This window comes from Apodemus sylvaticus, chromosome 4, assembly GCF_947179515.1.
Source record: "Apodemus sylvaticus chromosome 4, mApoSyl1.1, whole genome shotgun sequence".
Taxonomy (NCBI): domain Eukaryota; kingdom Metazoa; phylum Chordata; class Mammalia; order Rodentia; family Muridae; genus Apodemus; species Apodemus sylvaticus.
The window spans coordinates 3383811-3406115 of record NC_067475.1 but is presented as its reverse complement, the minus strand read 5'-3'; the positions used below and the strand labels follow the sequence as shown (position 1 = coordinate 3406115).

Sequence of the window (22305 nt, the reverse complement as noted above, 5' to 3'; positions counted from 1 at the left end):
TATACACATGAACGATATACAGATATTCATCATAGATGCCAGTGCTTTTCCAAGTTCAGATGAATAAAGAGAGTTCTACTCTAAGCCTCAACTTCTGCTCTGCAAAAGGAAGAATAAAACAATTAAAACAAAAAATAAAAACAAATAAAGGAGTAACAGAACAAAAAGTCACTTATAAGTGGCAGAAACTTATCTCTCCTTGTTCTAGAGGCTCAGATGTTGCTTTTAACAAAATCTCAGTCTTATAATTTTACCAAAGAAGACTTAGCAGACAGATGCTGGGGTGAAAGCCTACTAGCTCAAAGAGTCAAATAAAGCAACTAGCTGACCTTCCTCCACATACAGTCAACATCCCCACAAAAGGGTCTCCTTCTCCATGCCATCTCAAAAAAAAAAAAAAAACTCAAACTGAATGTCCCTCCATCCTACTTCCTGTGCAACCCTACCCTCCTCACTTCCTCTTAGTCTCTACATTTTTTTCCTATGTTCACTAAATGTCAGCTGGTTGCTTGTTCAACCTCTTGAGCTGTGGTGAACTTTATTTAATCCTATTCACGATAAACATAAACTCTTGGATTAAAAGTATGTGTTAGGGCTGATCACACTAGAAACACATCTTTCTAGTGACTAATGCAATTTTGGGATTTACAGTGTGATAAAATATTCTGCAATACTCAGAAGGCCAAAGGTGCTGACACATGTGGTGAAACGGACCCCTTCCTCATAGGTGACAGCCTCTCAGAGCATAAGCTCATACACAGGGGTCTCTCTTAAAGTGGTCTTCCTCACACTCACAGCTGCATGACTCCTGAAGTACCTCCTAACCTCATAAGCTTTGGTGTTCTGACATCACTGTGTGGCCCTGAGAAGGGTGGAATCATGTAGACAAGAGCCTGCTCTCGCCAAGTCTGTCATGTCAGTGGCTCAAATACTCCCCTCAGTAAGCCACGTGACTGTTCGCATGGCAAATTTTAAGGATACAAGGCATAAAGCTGGAGAGAATGACATCAGTTATGATGTAAAAAGATAAAATCACTTGTGTTTTCATTTCTTATTTCTTCTAGTGATTAGGTTAGGAGAGAGCAGGTGCTTTTGGGACAGGGACCTGGACACTGAGGATTTTGCAAAAGAGCAGGCCATCTTAAGAAGACCAGCAGATAAAGCATATTTTCTGTAAAATACTGCCCTGGCTTTTCAAGGTGCTAACATTGGGAACAGCTTTGTGTTAGAGATAGGGTGCTTGCTGTAAATTCTGAACAGTACTGTAGTTTTTTGACTTAGGATGCCATGATCCCTCAGTGAAGTGGTGTGGAGATCCGTGACCTTGTGGGTCCTCACAGCATGAGCTTGATGGGAAATTGACTTTCCCTCAGTTATCCAGAAATCCCCAGGACATGCCTATATTCAAAATCTCCCCACCATGTGTTCAGTTACAGTTTTTAGTACCACGTGCAACTCTGCTTCACATGCCATACAACCTTGTATCAGAGCAAAATATCCCATTTGTTCCTTCTAGAAGGCATCTGTATAGGCTTGTAAAGTCATCCTCAAGCACTTGACTAATGCAAAGATGAGTCTCCTCACAGGGGATTCTTAAATCACCAGTAATCTGCTTCCATAATACACAATGAATTTTTGGAGGAAATTCATGCTAAATCCCTGAAGGTTGGCCATTACGAAAAAAGAGAAAATTTCATTCATGTATCTGCAGACACAAGCTGGTGGTGACAGAGTACAGACTGAACAGGTGAAAGGTCTGTGTCCAATCAAGAAGTCACACAGTCATGTTTATATAAGCACTCCAGTTAAACTCAACTAGTCATAAAGAGGACACAGAAGAGGGAGGGTACTGTTTGGGAAAGGCGTTAGGAGTGGCGTAAGAGAGACAAGGAGGATGAATGGTATACCTTGTATATACATTGTCACAAAGAGAGGGCTCTGCATCAAACAACCGAGAGAAAAAAATGTGAAAATGTGCATATCACATGAAAAAGTATTCAACTAGCCACAAATCCAATGCAAGCAGCCCAAGATGTCTCTGTGTGAAGCATGTTACTTCCCAGTTTGGATATGCATGATGGGCATCACTTTAGTACTGAATGCCCTGCTAAGGATTCTGATAGATGGCTCAGATGGCAGCAGGTCAGACTGACTCAGTTTTTGGTGGAAAAAAAAACCAACAAGAGGAATTAAATCACCTTTAGAGAATCTAAATCCAGAGATGCATAGACATGACTCATCTGAGGGCCAGTGCATGGCTGAAGGAGGGGTGCACATGAGCAACTGAGTTTCTGGATCACAAACAACATGGCGACAAAGATGGATTAGATTAATTTAAATGGACCTGGCTTTAAAAAATAATTAACATTTGTCCTAAAGGATGGAAAAATATGCATGCCTCAGTCTAATGACCGGAGTTCAATCTTGAATGTAGGAAAAAGAGAACTGATTCCACAGTTGCCCTCTCATCTCCACATGGCTTAGTGATTTAGTGATATACCCCCTCCACACACTACACACACACACACACACACACACACACACACACACACACTCCTTGTTCATTGTATTTCCTTGATTCATATTTAGAAGAATAAATTGTGCCTTTATTTCTGTGTTCCAGACCATAAATACACAAACAATGGCAAAACAAGCCAAGATCCTTTTTAAAACCTATAGCGATTTATCTAATTAAAAAAGTCATTAATAGATTAAGTGAATCTTTAGGACACTACTCGTGGGGGCTTAAATTAGGTACATACATAGGATGGGGACATGCACTGTAAAATCCCCAGAGAATGAATATTATTCTAAAATAAGTAAGAGCCAAAACTCAAAAATAAATAAAATTCTAGCAGAAAAGAACACATGTAAGAATGCTAAGTTGCTTTATTTTTAATTTCTCTCTTTTTTGTGGCACCAGAAGAACACTTAGAATGCTGAGTTCACACAAATACTCTGCATGCTTGAGATTCCTCCCACATATGACCTCTGTTCCTGAGACATACAAGTCCTATGACTGCCTCAGAGGTGCTTATTCCTACTCTATTCGAGCTGCAGATGAGGCCCTCACTGCCTGTCCTCTCCCCCAAATTTGTCTGGTGCACTTGTGAAGATCTGAACCCTTCTCAGGATGCATTTTTCTCTCAGAGCTGACCATGATGACTTGCATCCATTTGACCCACTCTCTGCATGTCCCTGTCTGTGGACAGGGTTGGGCATTTTCTTCTATCACAGGCTGTGCATGAGCTGGTTGTGCAACTTGATTTCTAAAAAGCAGCATCAAGCAAAGGTGTAGAAAGGGATCTGGGAAAGCATCTCTTAGTTAATCCTCTGTCCCCCATGCCCACTGCTCTCTCCTTGAAATGTCTTGGGGGTAAGGATCACCTTTTAACTGCTTATATTTTCTGTAGGTCTAGAATGATTCTTTCCGCAGTACTTGGACTTGGTAGGCCTTGAAAGCGGAACATGCAGTGATCTTGAGTATTTAGCAGGGCTTGTATATTTTCACCTCTACAAGCAACAATGCAGAAGGATGTCACCTGTGTTTCTGATGCATCCTGAAAACAAAGCTCAGTCAGAGAACCTTTCCTTATTAGTACTACTTCTAGATGTTTCTTCTCTGTTGCACATAATGGTAGCTTATCGCTAGCTTTGAAGTTCACAGTATCCCTTACAATGAAAATCTAACTAGGAAATTTCCAGTCAAATGTCTAGGAGCGTAGGTTGCTTCCCATTAGCTCAAATACTAAAGCTTAATATGAACTCCGTGTGCTGCTGAACATCCGAGGAGCAGATGGACGTGGGCTCACATGGGTTAACAAAGGGACCACTGTAGAGCACAAGAGTGAATAATTTGCACAGGATGGCAGGATTTTTACTAAATACACATACCTATGCCCAATGTTGAGTCATTTAATGCATTTGACTTTGTAAAAGAAATTGTCCATATTTGACTAAATCTCTGTATAAATGCTTTCTAACATCTTCCATATCAGACATTGGCATTTTATGCCTAGATGTATGGATCTATATGTATATTATATACAAGTATCTCACACTTCACTTTTAAATATAATCTCTCTACATATTTAAAATCGTGTATGTGATTTATACGTGTGCTTGTTTGTGTATGTGCATATAATTGTGTATATTCTTTTGCACCTCTCTCTCTGTCTCTCTGTCTCTTTCTCTCTTTCTGTGTGTGTATGTGTGTGTGTGTGTGTGTGTGTATGCGTGTGTGCATGTGTACATGTGTGTGTGTGTGTGTGTGTGATAGCCAGTGGTTGATGTCATGTGTCCTTCTCCCTTCCTCTCCATCATATATGTGAATCAGGGCCTCTCAGAATACCTGCAGCTCACAATTCAGCTGCATTGCTGCATTGCTGCATTGGCCGCAAGCCCCAGGGAGCCCCTTCTCTCCTGCTCCTTTGCACTGCTGTTAGAGATGTGAATCCTCACTGTGCCTGACATTCCACATGGGTGTGTAGTGCAAACTCATGTCCTTCTGATTGTACAGCAAGCTCTTTAGAGGTTGTCATATCGCCTTCAAGAACCCCCACATGATATTTTTAAGTGTTATAATTTCGTTATTTAGTAACTCTCTAGTTCACCAGATAGACACAAAAGGTCTCTATATCCTTCTTCTACAATGTTAAGTTCCACTTCGGTTAAACTAAAAAGAATGCTCTGTTTAGAACTATTGTCATTGTTTGCCTGAGAAGAGCTAAGTAAAGAACTTGATGGTGATGTATTTAAAATGCTAATTAAATGGCATCATTTATATGCACTCACATGGTTTGTACTTAGGAAACATTCTCTTATTCATGTGAACATGTGAACAAATGCCTTATGTTTATAATGAATCAACTTAATTTTCTTGTGTTAGAGTTTTGGGTCTATGAATAATATTCAAAGGTAATGTAAAATAATATAAAATTGTAGTGTTTAGCTACTAGATTTTAAAGTAATATTGAAAAACACAAACCAAGTGGAGTAATTCAAATGACCCTTCAAGGAAAGGTCAGTTTTTGCATCTGTCAAAGTGACTAATTCCCTCTTACTTAGATTTGGCTGGTGTTATCAAAATACTACAAGTTTTAAAAGTCAGGCATAGACTGTCACATGCCAGCTGTGTACATCATTAAGTGATGACACCATTGTCAAATCGAAAATATCATTGTCTAAGTTGTGAAATCATTGACAGAGTGATGACATCATTTTCAAAGTGATGACATCATTGCCAAAGTGATGACATCTCTTCCAGAATGATGATATTCAAGAACACTTCTGAATTTGGACCCCAGTATCACACATGTGCTTTGCACCAGCCAGTTAGAACAGAAACACTGATGCCAGGATCCTTTCTCACCTCTCAGCCTGTGCCAGTTTGCTTATTTTAATTGTGTCCAGAGTGTACCCATCCAATTTCTGCCTCTCTACCTCAATGAAGACTCTGAGGCATCACTGTCTTCCCAAGTCGAATGCACCAGGAAGCTCCCAGTGTGTTTCCCCATCATGCTTATTAAGCTACCATATGCAAGAGCATGGCAGGCAAGTGAGGAGTTGTGTAATCTGCTTCACAGAGCTCTTCCTATTGCCAGCACAGTCTTTACTAAGCCACCTCTGCTCCCCAGAACCCATACTCCAAGCATGCCCAGACCCATTTTCTTCAGTATGAAATGGAAGCAGCATGTACCTCTGTGACATTAAATCAACCCTCCTTTCATCCCCACACTGTTCCATGAAGCTCAGAAGTCAGCAGGCAGGCACAATGGACCTTCTATTAACCATCTTCAAAGAAGAGCCCACATCATGGGCAATGATACTAGTTATTCACAGTACAAACACAGTTGGTATTGAAACTTTATTATTAAATATTATACTCACATTGAAGCACTTATTATCCATATAAATCTAACCAATGGACCAAAAGCTTATCAGAAGTCTGAGTTTCTACAGATCTCTCCAGGAGATAAGATCATAGAACTGAAGAATGGCTATCAGCAAACCTCTCTGTTGTATGTCATGGAGTTGTTATACTCAAGGGTGTTTCAACAAATCTTATAGATACTGAGGCTCACCACAGTGTTTTTGTCTTTTCAGTTCCCCCCAAAATATACGACATCTCAAATGACATGACCATCAATGAAGGAACCAATGTCACCCTTACTTGTTTGGCCACTGGGAAGCCAGAGCCTGCCATTTCCTGGAGGCATATCTCCCCATCAGGTGAGTGTTTACCCTCCATCATGGCTGGGTGAGAATGTGAGTGAAACCCTTCAATTTCCTCATTTTTCATGAGAATATGCCTAAAGACAGCATGGCTCAGGAAAACTGAGGGAACGAATAGCCCAAGCCATCAGTAAGAAGGTCTCTTGATTCCTACGCAAGATTATTTTCATTTTAATATTTTGGGCAATCACAAATCAATAGAAAGGGCTCAGGTAGGATTATTGATAGAGAGAATAACCATTCATTTAAATGTATGAGGGACTTATTCAACTACATTCACATGTTGATAGCCAGCATGCACTGCTGAGGTAATCAGGAGAGAATGGAATTATACAAATTGTATAGTGCTAGGTGTGATTTAAAGCTGCTGTGCAGAATCAAAGACTTGGGTGTTAGAATTAAATTTCCCTGACAAGGGATCTGATCACATAACTGGTGACATGAGATATGTGGTATGTTCCTAGGTACTTGTGGCTTTTACTGTGTTGTACATATCTTCCAGAAGACTTGAAGTCCATTTTAGCAAGTTAGTGACAATAGTCATGCAAACAGGCCAGTGTCAGCATTCATAATGCCAAAGCTTATGCTCAGTTTGTGATCCTGGACTAACAGGAGGAACTCTTGGCATGCAGAACCCTGACCTGACCTTAGATTTCATGAAAGACCCTGAGTCAAAGGAGTGAGTAAGACAGTGATTGAGCAGGACTCAAAGTCCACTTTTGGGCTGAATGGGCACTGGTGCATGCACCTGCTCAGGAACCTGTGATCTGGACTCAGGGTGCACACTGGTGAATACACCTGCACAGACACTTGTGCTCTTGGCTCAGTGTGCACAGTCATGTATGCCCCTGCACAGGCACCTGGGCATACAGCTCCCCCCCAAATAAATACATTAAAATAAAGAAATAAAATTATCACTCTGTACCTTTAAGCATTTCTTGAAAGTGAAGGCATATTTCATTGTCTAGGACCCTACCACTTTTTCAGATTAATAAAATTTTATTTAGGTTGTTTTTCATTTGTTTTGGGGAGAAAAACTTCAACAAAGATGGATCAAACAATGAAACTGCTGTTAATAAAATCAGAAAGGAACATTTTGTGTAGGTGTAGAAAGAGCACACGTGGAGCATCTTCTTCATCTGCTAATGCTTTATTGAACATTGCTTGTCCTTACGTGTCTTCCAGTTGCCTCATTTGTGCAGTGGGTCTAATGAGACTCACCCACACTGTATGCTAAGTATTGCTATTAATGGGAGAGGAAAAAATCAATATACCAGCATTACACACTTATGCAGTTTGCATTATGCTCCTGTAACAGTTCTGAAGTTTAGTGTATTGTTGACTGCCAACACCTCACTTGCCAGAGCTTTGACAAAAATCATAGAACTGATATGAGAATGTCAAACTCATGACAGTATTTCTACAGTCCAGAAATGACACAGACAGAGACCAGGCATGCTATGCTGAAAAACTTATTACTGGGTTCATCCAGTCCTTGAGTGACTCTCTGCTATCATCAAGTATTTCTTGCTTTCCAAAATTGGGTACCTATGATCTCTAGTTATATTTTTAGATTGGCAGAGTCATGTGTATTGATCAGGTATGTGATGGCTCAAAGCATATACACTCTCAAGCAGTTAGAACTAGCTAAGTAACAAATCACTGCCACTGTTTTCATCACGGGAACCCCAGCATCCATTCTCTCTTCATTTTCTAAGAGCAAGATGTAACAATGCCAGTATGCTGTGCACTGTGCAGTAGATGGCTTGTATTTACTCCTTCCATCTCAGGGTAAGCAGAATTCTTTTTCTAGTTAAGCATCCTAGGGATGATGGAACTTGAATGAGATAATAGACATGAATGTGCCTTGAGAATTATAAAGTGATATTCAAATGTACAAATGATTCTTAATCATCTCTCTGGGGATTAAATTTGATGGCACTATGACTTTTGTAAGAATGAAGCACATAATTTCTATCTACATATAATTTTATATTAATATTTCTGACTTAAGTCTCCCATTTCACTGTGTTTGCTTGCCTGCATATTTGTCTTTTTTTATAGGCTTAGATATATTTTAGTTTAATTAAATAACAAGAATGCCAGTTACTAAAGTTATTAGAATAAAGATAACAGATAGCATCTCAAGCTGAAGGAAGACAGATTGGGTTTATAAATTAAACTGCGGCATAGAATTATTTTTCTGATCCTGCTGTAACAAGAAAATGAGTAAAATTAGCATAAACATTAATAATTATCTATGAATAGCTGGACTCAGAATATTTTCATAAATTTCAAACTATAATGTGTTAAGGGTCTACATTCAAACACTGCCTCATAAACCATGCCTGATAATTCTATTACCTTGCATATTTATACTTGAAGGCAAAATTGTGAATTTCACTTACCAGTTTCCTTTTTTTACCCGAGAAATATCAACATTCTGTGTCATCTGATGTTCCCCTTTGCTATGTAATAGAAGGATATATATCTGAAAATAGTTGTCAGCACCTGAAGAGGTTTAGTGCTCACAGTAGAAGCCATGTCTGGGTTCTGTTAACATGTAATTGTTTTGTTTTCTTGACCAGTTTGTTTGTGTCTCATCTATGATCATTTGAGTAGCTTCTAGCAAGTCACAGAATAGTAGTTTACCCTAAATCTTCCTTAATTTACACACATGTAAATCCCTGACATGGTTATATTCCATGTATCACTGGAAGGAGAGGAGGTTCTTACTTCATGCTACTCCTATCTGCTGTGTGCTTCACTGAGATTGCAGATCAATGAATTCCTTAACTCTCTTAAACCATGGTTTATTTCTCTGAAATCTGCTTATCCCCTGTGCTGATTTGATTCCTTTTACTCTGATAAGCACCATGACCAAAAGCAACCTGGAGAGAAAGAGGTTCGTTTGAATCACAATTCCAGCTGAGGAAAGTCATTTCATTAATTCAAGTCGGGAACTTGGAGGCAGGAACTAAAACAGAGAACATGGAAGAATGCTGCTTACTGGATTGCTCCCCATCTTAGCCTATTCTTATATACCACAGCAGCACCTGCTCAGGGGTATACCACTCACAGTGAGCTAGGCCTTTCCATATCAATCACCATTAATGACAATGCCAATCTGAGGGAGCAATTGTCCTCCACTGTCATTTCCTTTTAATACATTAATTAGCTTGTGTCAAGTTGACAAAACGCTAACTTACAACCTCAGAGGGGGTTACATCATGTTCTACCTATCATAGGAAGAGCACATCATACATTCAGGTACACTTAGTTAGGCCAGCATCATAGCTCAGCAGTATAGTTGCCCTGGATCTGTCCCATGAGAATGTATACCACATATCTTAAGCTTAGAGAAAGATCCACATTCATGCGTCATTTCCCTGCGTCTGTATCATTTATGTAGCATAGCATATTCAAACCTCCCATACTAGACCATCATGAAGTCAAGGCATGTGTATTTTCCATAAGATAATTTGAGAATATTTCTTGGTTTTCTTTATATCTAGATATTTCACTGTGTGTTTATAAAAAAAATTACAAAATCTCAAGGGTCTTTTCTTCAAACCTTACGTGGTGGTGCATGCCTATATTTCCAGCAATTGGGAAGCTGAAGCAGAAAGATGTCCATGAGATAAAAGCTAGTCTGTCTAGATAACGAGTTTCAAGGCTATTCAGCACCAGAAAATTTAACAGTGAATCTAGCATCTATCACTGAACCTAGGCTGTATTTTTCCCCTAGTACAGCACTGTGTTCTAGAGCAAATGTTTTCCTCAAATACAGGAGTCAGGACCACACACTGTTTTTAACAGCAGGTTGGTGTTAATACCCTCCACTTTAGAGGCAGATTCTTTGGGCTTTGTTTGACCTCTGACAGTTTCAACAATGTTCCATTTTTATAAAAATCAGAATGTTTTTGCTTCAGAGTTATATCCTGTTTCCTCCTAGCTATGGGATAGCCTCAGCCACCAGAAATTACAAGATTGTGCTATTTTGCAAGGGTCCCTTTCAGAGGTACATGACATTCATTTCTCACTTACTGGTGGCTTTAATTTTAATTTCCTAATCAGAGTGATAATTGATTTCTACACTCAATAGTTTCTTCCTTTCTTCCTTTACCCCATACTTCCAATAAGCAGCAAGGAGAAAGTTCACAACAGAATGGACCATTGTCTTCTTTTGTTGGTCTTCCTTGATGACATCATTGTGAATCTTTTATCATCCATACTTTCCTGTCCTGATAGAACTGATGCCTTATTTGTAGTCCCAGTAACCGTCATACCCATACCAGTTAGTCCTTATAGTGTTCTGTAAGCATGAAATTCATGTTTCCCAATTTCTTATTTATTTATTAAAATATTTTTGTGGGTGGATTAGCAACTTTTTGAAAAATGTTAATGTTTGTGTCTAATTACTGTTTAATTATTTAGATGTTCAAATTGCTTTTAACTTAGCCAGTAAGGGGTATGTCTGTCATTCTATGACCTTATATGGTGTGGCCCCTAATACTGACCATATCTTGTGGCATGGAATCACAAAGTGCTGGGCTGGTGTTGCATATGTCCTGGCCAAACTCTGGATTCAACCACTTAACTCCAACTGACAGGATACACTCAGAGCACCACTGATCTGCTATGGTAAAGTAACCAGAGGACAAGCTGTCCATATGACTTTCTCTGAAGTTCTAGTATAATACAGGATTGTAAATTACTTTAGGGCAGGGGATGAGAAGAGCTCTGCATAAGGGAAGGACTTAAGTGAGATTAGAAGTCAAGGAGATTGAGAGAGGAAGAGGAGGCAACCCAAACCAACACTGACTTTTTCCTTCAGTAAAAAATAAACAAACTCAAGAAAAAGGAAAGAAGAAAGAGGGAAGAAAGAAAAAGAATAAAAGAAAGGAACGAAGAAGGAAGAACAGGAGAGAGAAATAGAAAAAAGAAAAAGAAGAAAGGAGTAAGAGGGGAAAAGAGAAAGATGGACTGGGATTAGGGAAGAAAAAACAAAAGAAAACACAGAGAAAAGCTTTTTATTCATTTTATAGAACAGCCCTAAAGAGGATCTAAGTGTGTGTGTGTGTGTGTGTGTGTGTGTGTGTGTGTGTGTGTGTGTATAAAGCATTTGTAGAAATACCAGAAAAACTGTTGTATGAAATCAAAAGAAAATATGAGAAAGCAGTTACTAACCCTGTAGACACTTTGATTTTGACATATGTGGAATGTGACTGCTTCCAGTCCTTGGCTATGTCCTTAACACCTGGAGAGTTCTCAAGGGGTTCTCAAAATTTCCAATACAAACTCTAAGGTTTCTGTATGTACTCTAGTAATTCAGACATCTTGCCGTGCTCAAGCCACACAGAGCTCAAGATAGTGCACTGTGATTTCACTAACACTGGTCTTGAGAACCAATGTTTCCTCTGAACAAAACTAATGAATTCCTTCATGCTTCAAATATAAGCTGTTGGTGATGCTTACACCTGATTCACAGGAGCCAATGAAATAGTTCAGAGAAGACGGAAGATAATGACTGAAGGAAGCATTCTGTAGGGTTGACAGCTGAGATACTACTGAAATGTGCTTATGGTTTAGGACCCACAAAACTTCCCTTCAACTCCATAGAATTGGAAAGCCAATTGGTGACACTTGGGTATAATTCATATAGCTTCACCCAAATGAGATTGCAAACTCAAAAGTTACTTTGAATTCTGAGAGGAGGATCAGTGAGTGAAATGCTTGCAGAACAAACATGAAGATATCGGTTGGGATTTCCTGAACTCATAAAGCCATATGTATTGGTAGAGAACTGTAATCCATGCAGCTGTAATCTTGGTCCTAGGAAGGAGGGTGCTAACAGTGTTATCAGCAGCCTGTCCAGCTGACTCATGACCTCCCTGTTTGGTTTTAACCACATATTACAGAATATTTGCACTTTTATCATTTCAAATAAAAATAAATCTATGAAAATTGTGTCTATTTTTTCTCATTTTATTTTTCAATCTGTGCATGGCATTTTGAATGAGTCTCCTGCAGATAGCATATAGTTGACCTAGTTAGGGTTTCTATTGCTGTGATGAAATAGCATGATCAAAGCAACTTGGGGAGGAAAAGTTTTATTTGGCTTATGCTTCCACATCCCTGTTCATCATTGAAGGAAGTCAAGATAGGAACTCAAGCAGCCTAGGAACCTCCTAGCAAGAGCAGTTGCACAAATATAGGGGGTGGTACTTACTGGCTTGCTCCCCATGCTCTCTTGTGGAATCCAGGACTACCAGCCCAGGGATGGCCCCTCCACAATGGACTGTCTCCTCCCATACCTGTTTAGTCACTAATTTAGAAAATATCATATAGCTGGCATTTTCTCAATTGAGATTCTCTCCTTTCAAATAACTGTAGCTTGTGTCAAGTTGACATAAAAGTAGTTAACACAATAGTTAAACCAGTATGAGTTATCTTTGATAGCACGCTGCCAGTTATTGAATTTTGATTGGTGGATTTAGACAACTCGAGTTTAGATAAATTATTGCCTTGTTACAGCTTATATCTGTTTGACTTTGGTTGTTTTCAGTTTCTAAGCTCTTTTTTCCTCTATGTTTTATGTTAGCTTCCTTTCTTAGATTTGTACCTTATGGCTATGTCTCTTGTAAGTCCCTCTGGTACTACCTCTATAAATTGGCTTGTGAATCTAGAACGCATGTGCTGTGGCTGGCCAGTCAAGAGTAGAGCCCACATTGCACTTATGTCACCATACTTAAAATGTGCTTCCTTCAGATATTCCCTCTACATCCATGGAACATGCTCTATCATGAAAAGGTGCTGAACCTTCACTTTCACTCCATATCAAACTTCGGAAGCTTAAGAGAAGGGAAACATTTTGTATTTACTTAACATTTTAGTGATAATATTTTCATCTTTCCTGATGTTTTAATGTTCTTTATTGATAGGTCCATATGGAAGACTGCTTACAGCCATTCCTTTCTGAAGGGTCAGTTGGGGATGAATTCATTTAGTCTTATTTGTCTGAGAACATTTTGATGTTGTTTTTCATTCCTTGGTGTAGCTTCAGTTAGGAAAGGACACTGTGTTTCATGAACAAAGTCCAATCATTATTTACTATTCAGAGAGACTTAGAAGAATAACCTTAGGGAATTGTCTAGAAATCCTTTGTAGTTATATACAGGAATTTTAAAAATTGAACAGCTATGTTATCATTAGTGTTTTCTACCAATGTTGCTAAGCTCGAGAACAGGGTAAGTTAAATTTTAAAAAAAGTATCAGGTGAAACAATGGTGAGTTTGGCAAGCTGAGAGGTTGAAGGACCCTTGAGAGCAGTTTCTGGATAAAGCATTATTGATATCCATTGTGTGTGAGAGGGTGGATCTCTTCTCCTGTCCCCTGCTCCCTTCCTCTTGTTAAGATACAGCTCATTCTCTGCCTGCTAGCTGTGACTACTTTGTGTCTGCTGAGGTGGTGTAGAATACTGGGGAATCCTGAACACTTTACTGTCTGAGCCTTTAAGATTCTTAGACTGAGAGACAGAAGCTCAGCACTTAAGGACCTGTTCTATCCTTGAGGAGGTTCTGAGTTTTGTTCCCAATACTAAATCAGGCAGATCACAACTACCATGTGATCCAGCATCTCTGGCCTCTGTGGATACTGCAGCCAATACCCGCACAAATAAATACACATCTGCCCATTGTAAAAAAAAAAAAAAATAAATTAAATCTTTAAAAAGAACAAAGACAGATGAGGTCTGTTGACTCCCACTGCAGAGGATACTTGCATACTAAATAGCATTTTGAGTTCATCCCACATCAGCAGACCTGTGCAATATAAAACCCAAACACAGAAAGTATTAATTACTAGCTTTCAGAAAAAAGGAAGACTTAAAAAATGAAAGTTATCCCTTAAAAACATAGACACTGTGGTATTCTATTGCTTAAAATAATTGTGAAATTATTTCAAGTCAGCACAGACACCATCCAGAAGTTCCCATCAGTGTTTCTTAAGTCCTGCACATACATCATGCAGAGCCATTCTGCACAGTATGAAGCTCTGTGCTGCTAGAAAACCGTAGCCTCTCGTCCAAACATCATTTCAGGTTTGCAATCCTGACACTGCACTTTGCTCTTTGATGTTGGAACGGAAAAAAATCAGTAAACCTAACAATTTACACTGACGATAATTCAACAACACTAGATCTTCAGATTTCAGGCCACTGCTTCAGCTCCATTGTGGAGTAGCCCTGGATGTGAGGCGTCTCTGGATTTCCATAATGACTTTGCATAATGGATAATTATATAAAGAATGAATCTGCATAATGATGCCAAGTTAAACTTTTACCATAAGATTGCACACCCGTGATTCATAGCTGCAGTAAGAATTACCTCTTTGTTCTGAGACTTTCTTCATAATTTTAACTTCTGTGTGCAAAGCCTTTGCTACTTCCCTCTGGTTATTGGTAGTTGTTTGTATTCAGAACTGTTAATGTCTGCTATTTGAATATAGAAAGCAAGAAAATTTTAGTATTTTAACACATATATAAGACCAAACAATGGGCCTGATGATACAATGAATTGATATAAAAATAATCCACCATTCTGAGAGAAAAGTGCTTATCCACATGAAATACGAAAACAAACCAATCGAGCGTCTTACAAAATATTCATTTCTGTTCTTTCATTTTCTCTTTTTTTCTTTTCTTATCTTCTTGTGGAACTTGATTTTGTCCACATCTGAAAGAGGAAGGGTAGTAAAAATGTAAGAGACATCAGAGGTGAGGTCTCCCCTCTATGTCCTGGATTGGAAAACAAAATTATGGGGAATTTACAGTAGAGAATTAAGCATTTTCTAGTCTTCTCACCAAATGTCTAATGTTTTGATGCATGCATTTGTAACCGTGTGTGTAGACCATAGGCAAGTAAATGTCTAAAGGAGAATTAACTTGGATAAATTTTACTCTTTGCCAACCTAATACAGCCTAGACTCATTTGTGAAAGTGTCTTAATGAATGAATGTCTATATTGGGTTGGCCGATGGGTGGTTGTGTCATTCGGTGTAGGAAGGCCAAGTCTACTGTGGGCAGTGCCATTCCCTAGGGAGGGAGTCCTGAAAGGTATAAAAGTAGAGAAATAAAAAAGTAAAAGCTGAGCACAAGCAAGCAAGCAAGCAACCACACATGAATTTATTTCACTCTGCTATTGACTGAAGACAGGATTATGACCAGCTGTCTGAAGTCTCTGCCTTGACTTCCCCACCATGATGGATTTCAACCCTGAACTGTAAGCTGCAACTAACTGCCTCTTTCTCTCAGTTGCTGCTTGCTGGTATATTTTACCACTGCAACATAAAATGGGGACAACTAAGAATCTCTGATATTAACTCTTATTGTTAACGCTTCTCTTATATTTCATTTTCCCTTAAAGCTGCTTGAGGAGCAATAAAGACAACCATCTATTGTGCTCTTCTGAGATAAAGTCGATCAGTGTGAAGTGGCAGTTTCATTTAGAATCTGGTGAGATAGTAACCAGAATTTTGTCTTTCTAAGTAGAAATTAGAGGGCAGAATGTTTACTGGGCAAGGCTCAGAGTGACTCCTTGAAATAAAAGTTTAAATTAATCATTCAGTGTCCAACAACCTGTGATCAAAGAGAAAGAAGGACAAGAAATTATGGGTTGGAAAAGCAGCAGAGAGGTTGGTTTGCTTGGGCTTTGGTTTTGTTTTCATTTTTATTGAAAATATTTTTCCATCTATATTCTGTATTGTAGAAAAGTTGGGCAAAGGTCTATAAATTAATGACAAAAGAAATCCCTGGGCATCCTAGAGACAGCTTGTATGGACAAAATGGTAGAGATACCACAAGCAGAAGTCAATGCGAGTAGATAACACAAATCTGTGCCATCACCACTAATTCACTATGAAGCACAATTTCAGCTTCCTAAAACATCCAGGGATGCTCTAGATAGCATTCTCTGCTATAAAACAGATTTCTCCACCTTCTTTGCAATTGTTATAAAGTGAATTTATTTTTCTCTCAAAAGTATCAAAATTAGTGAAACATCTCCCAACAAAATAAAATGTTTTGTGAAGTGGGGAAGAGACTAATTTGACCAGGACAGCCAAGGAAGTTAAAACACAACACTGGCTGCACAGAACGTTTGTACATACAAATACTGCTTGAGATACTATGACTTAGAATTCTAGATTTCTTATACCTGATGTGTGTGTGTGTGTGTGTGTGTGTGTGTGTGTGTGTGTAGAAATATGTAAGTGTGGGGTGGGTATGTGAAGATGGGTGTGAAGTTGACTGGAGAGAAGACTCCTTCATACATTTACCAACCAGTAACAAGTCTCTCGAAAGTCTTGAAAACTGGTCTTGGTGGTGCAGAGGACTCTAGGATCCATTAAAAGGATTCTCTTTTCTGAAGTTCCTACCCTTACTCTCAGTGCCATCTTTAAACATTTCTCTCTGCAGGAGACTTGAATGCCATCTGGTGTCAGAGCTTATCTCTAGTCTGGATTGAAGCTCTGAAGATGGATCCTTCCCAGACAGCACCATAACATGTATTAGTGCAATGCATCTCCAGAGCTCTCAAAAGAGAGGCTGTCTGGGGGGATTGGCCAAAATTTCATGTCAATCCCAGGGCAAAAAAAAAAAAAAAAAAAAAAAAAGCAGGTACTGGAGAAGGAAAGACCATCCAGCACCAGCCTCTGTGAAGAGGCATCTCATGGAATCCTTTTCTATTTTTCCTTTCCGGCATGATAAGGAATAATTATGGATTTTAATCACACAACTGAAAAATATAATTTTTTTCAGACCTCTCCTTGTAATTCAGTGCAGGCCTGATACATATTTGGGGCATTGTTTTGATTTAGAGATGTACAAACAGTCTACCTATCTAGTACATAAACCTATATTCTGTAGTTGCCTAGTAGATTGCTGTATTAAATTGTGATAGGCTGAACAGCCTGAAAATGTTTAAAATAAATTCTTGGATGGCAAAATATTCAGAAAAGAGAGACTATGGATGACAAATGTGGTCTTCCAGACACAAACCAACCACCTCCTTCCAGACAATTCCTGATCAGCCTGAGCTGTCAGGAGTGATCAGTAACTCCTGTTGCTTGTGAAAATTGTTCTCAGATGTCTATGATATATTAAAAATCAGAGAGAGGTAATTTCATCCTAATACAAATATAGTGTAAAGATCTCCATCTAATTTTCAGGTTTTGTGGCAAAGACATCTCAAGTTTAAAGAATCAAATCAGCATACAAGGATTACATTATAAACACTTAAACAACATCTACTTTCCTCAAAAGCCATTTACTGGACACATGCCTCATACAATGGGAGATAGGAGCACAATGCTAAGAATAAAAACCAGCTACTGTTTTCAAATAATTTACAATGTTTAAGATGCAGACCATATAAAAGAGATACCTACACGCTGACTAAAGACCCTAAACAGGGTAAATATGAGGGATTATATTTTAATTGAGCTTCAAGATGTGGTGTAGGTAGTTCCCATATGAAACATGCTATGTATGGAATCGGATGATATTTGTAGTTATTTGAGGCAGGAACATTTTTTGAGTGTTCTAAGCTTATCACTTTATGAGTCTTTACTGGGAGGGAAGTTGTGAATATGTGTGTTCACACCAGATAGGGCACTGATTACAGACAACAGAAAAGTGTCCACCCACGTCTTACTTATTGAGTCACTGAGTTTATTGGGGCCTCAGGCCCCCCAGAACTGGAGTAATCAAAGGTTGTAAAGCCACACTATGAATTGTGGGAACTGGATCTGGTCCTCTGTAAGGGCTCGTGTTCACAGACCCATATCACCAGACCCCTGTTCTGTTCTCAATGAAGTGCATGCTTCCCTCACAGCTCATCTCTCTGGGGTGTCATTGGGTCTCACCTGTCAGTGTCCTGCTCAGATGATTCTCCTCCCATCTGTGATGGGAGGAGCAGTCTTCTGGGGACAAGACCTTTTACTTTAGTGTACACCCTTTGGTACAGCCATCACTTCTCCTGAACATTGCAAAATGCTAACATTTTTTTTAAAAGGAAGAAAGCTGACCACAATAGTTAGATGCCCAGGGGAAATATTTCCAGCTGTCCTCACACCTGTGGGAATGCGCAGTTACAATCAGACTTTCTCACTCTAAGACAAATTCTCAGCCAAATACAATTCGCTCTTATGCCCGAAGAAGGGAAGTTTGGAGTGTTTATCTGGTACTTCCATTCCACCTTTGAAGTCATGTTGAAAGTCTGTAACTTTTCCTCCATGAGTTATGTCAGGTCTATATAGATATGACAACTGAAATTTTAAAGGTAACATGAAACTATGACATGGATAGTTTAACTATCTCAACCCTCACTGGACTTCAGTTTATAAATTGTGTGCTCTGGGATCCCTTCCTACAGATGGAGGTAATCAGACGTGAGGGGGTTGAATAGAGTATGATTTCTACAAACCCACAAAATTGAAGGACACATGTTGAGCTTGTTAAGGCCCTGACATAATCATCTTTAATCATGGTGTCTAGACTAAACATTAAGGAGGATTACGATGCTATTCAGATTGTCCTTCAACGTCAGCTTTCTTGAAAATGGGTTTTCACACTCATTATTGAAACATTTTTATTTTATTTGTATATCCCAAGCATTGACAGATCTGAAATATACCACAAAAAGGTGATACTGAAATTATAGCTGTGGAAAATTCTAGAAACAAAGGTTCCCAGATAGGGGCAGGTGTTAGCATCCCAGAGTAGGGGCTAGTCTAGAGGTCAGAGTCCTCGCACTGTGGTCAACTGGGAGAGCCTGGCTCTGTAACTGTGATGAAGACTACCCTCATCCTTTCCTATCAAACATTCAGTCCTGAGCAAATGCTTCCAGAGACTTAGCCACAGACACCCACCACTGCCACTTTGAGGGCCCACATTCATTTCTGCTTGGGTTTAAGATCCCTAGTTTTCACACTGCTTCCTTCAGTCAGTAACTGGGAAATAACACCATAAAGCACATTTGTTGACTTTTATAATTCATTTCCTGTTCCACCACATTCCCAACCCTGATTTCCACCAGGAAATGTAGAATCAAGAGTAGTCTACTTTACCAAACTTTTGGTAAGTATTTACCCAAGCAATTTGTATTCATTTCCTGAACTTCAAATATACCTGTAAAATAGAAGATGTTATTTGTTTCTGTGCTAAAAAACCTGGGGCTTTTAGCATATAATTTTCCTAAGGGCAATAGCTGTCTTTGCAAGTCAGAATGCATACTCAACTCTGGTGAATCCCAAGCTCAAACTGTTAGCCACAGTTAAGGAACTTATAGAATGCAGATGGCGAGTGCTGGGTTTTAATGGAGTGATAACTTTATACAAACCCAAGAATCTCTTCCTTTGGACTTCATAGCATAAATTGATGTTCACATCAAAATGGCAATGAAGACTGAATGTGCCCTGTCTAGACGGCTGGCTGTCTTGTTGAATCCTGGTGCTTGGGGTGCATCTCAGAGGGCGCATCAATGATGTGCTTGATGCCTTTTGATTTATAGATATGGAAGTTTTTTATATAGACAGAGACGAATCCTTCATATTACCAAGCAAAGAACTTTATTAAACAAAATTTCTCCATTTGTTTATGACATTTCAGAACAAAGGGTGCAGTGAGGCTAAGGGAGATGGGCATGCATTTAGATAATTTGAAGCAAAACAGGAGTGGCCGTGGACTTCAGATGATTGCCTTCATCTGATCTAGCTAGCTAGCAAAACAGAAATTGTATATCTCTTTGTACATCAAGGATAATGTCTGTGAAACAAATTCCTTCCCCTGCCTGCCTTATTAATGGTTTCACTGGCTGAAGCTGCCAAGTCCTTGGTTTCTATATGATTCTGGCTGCAGCAGACAATCATAGAGAATCAGGGACCTGAACGTTTGAGGTTATTATCTCTCCTATATTTGTAAAATTAGTTTGCTGACCTGCCTTGCAGATAACAAAAACGACCACCCCTGCTTTCTGGGTGTTTCCTTCTGGGTTTTAGAAATTACTTGAACTCTTGCTGCATCTGACAAGGCCAATATTTGGATGGCTAGAATTGCCTCAGTATTTTGTAAATTCCAGCAAAGATCTGCTTCCCTGTGTATTATACAACAAATCCATTAGATAAATCAATATGGTTTTATTTGGCCAAGTTCAGCTTAACTAGCAAACAAAACGATAACAACCACATGTCTCTCAAGTTCACTGACACTGAGACTTCATATTCTCCTGTTATTGTAATGGTATTTAATATCCCTCAAGTTTTCTACATCCCTGTGTCATGGATAAATTTTATTATATAATTCTGAAGGGATACATCCATTATTTTATTTTTCTATTGATAGATAAAATGTGTCTCCGGACCTCTGTCTACGAACAGAGCTGTTCTGAGCCAATTTATGTAGCCACTTATGAGTGAGGAAGGATTTTTTTCCTTCTAGAAGGAGCTGGGAGCTAGCACATTTGCCCAGGAGGCCTGTCGCCTCCACTGAGTGACAGCCGCAGAAGAAGCTCTGGGCTGAACAGTTTCTGCAAAGTAAGATAAAAGTCACTCTTTGATCAACACCCACTGGCTAGAGAAAGCACAAGAAACAAACAGTAGGGGGGAAAACTGTCAAATAAAATCAATAGAGTCTCTGCCTGGGATTTGGGAAGTCAAACAATGGGAAAATGTGTGATTTAATAGTATTGATCTCCAGTGATGTCCTCCGCAAAGCTGCTCTCAACCTTCGAAGGAGCTCGCTGTGTTAAGTGTTCATCACTCACTGCTCTGTAAGTCTGATGCTCCCCTTGATGTGTCCACATTATATTGCAGTCTAACCCATGAGGGACACAGTCTCCATGCTCTGGAGGATAAATAAGTAAACTGTATGGATAACTCTGAAATGGCAAATTAAACATGGCAGGTTTGGGACTGCTCACTACTGACCCCAGAGTAGAGCCTGCCTCTGACTGAAGACACACAAAACTAAACCTGAGCTCTGCACTTAAGAGGGTAATGCTTCCTAGCCAGGGTGCAGGATACACTGCTTCTCCTGCCCTGATGAAGGATGAAAGGTAAAAACCAGAAAGAAGCAAAAGTAGATAGATTCACATCAAATATATTCTCACACCTAAAACAAAGAAATAAAACAATTTCAAAAGCATCCTATATCACAAAGCCCACTAATTCTGTGACTCCAGTCATGATATAATTCACACTATAAATATAACATTGCTTTCCATTGCACTTTCTTAAATATAGAAACTTGGATTTATATTTATGTTTCATGCACATATACTCAGAGGCATAAACATTTAAAGAAATCTGAGGTGGAGAATGCATAAACATTTTGTAAAATACATAATTAAGTAGCATTTCATTTCCTGGAACATTCAGTAGCTCAATATAAATTCAACTGGTCCATAGAGCACAGAGCGATAGAATGGGTGTTGTCCATTTTATCTGGAAAGATGAAGTCTTGTGTAATATTTGAAATGTTTGAGAGGCAGTTCACAGGGGACACTCAGCAGTCAGCACATTTTGGTGAGTGTGTTGTTTGAATCACTTGTAGATACTCAGCATGAGCAGATGGGCGAGGAAGATGGAAGTCTGTGCATCTTTGTCCTTCGACACTATAGAGTGTTCTGGGCTCTGGGAAAAAAGCACTGAGATATTGTAAGGCACAGAGACAGCACAACAGTTGCTGAGTGTATTCCAAACGCTGAGCAGATGTGAGGTTGGAGACTCCATAAAACAAAGCAGGAGCTAGGAATTCCTACTCAGTACAGCTACTTCAGTAATAGTGGTTAGCCTGAGACCAGGAAGTAGGAAAGCCTAGCAGAGGTCTGTGTAGAGGGCAGAGGGTGTGTGTGTGTGTATGTGTGTGTGTGTGCACGTGCGTGCATGTATGCATGCATGTGTGAGTGTGTATACGTGTGTTAAGGTTTATATGTTTGTATGCATGTGAGTGCACATATATGTGCATGTGTGTGTATGTGTGTCTTCACATGTACTTGTGTGTCTGTGTGTGCATGT

At 39.2% G+C, this 22305-nt stretch overlaps 1 protein-coding gene across 1 annotated transcript in view; it reads left to right on the top strand.

The window, feature by feature from the left end:
* Positions 1 to 22305, top strand: part of Negr1 (neuronal growth regulator 1) — a 779863-nt gene that overhangs the window by 456412 nt on the left and 301146 nt on the right. Inside the window, exon 3 of the mRNA XM_052178861.1 lies at positions 6106 to 6231. Coding sequence (XP_052034821.1) covers positions 6106 to 6231 — 126 coding nt within the window. The remainder of the gene's footprint in view (positions 1 to 6105; positions 6232 to 22305) is intronic.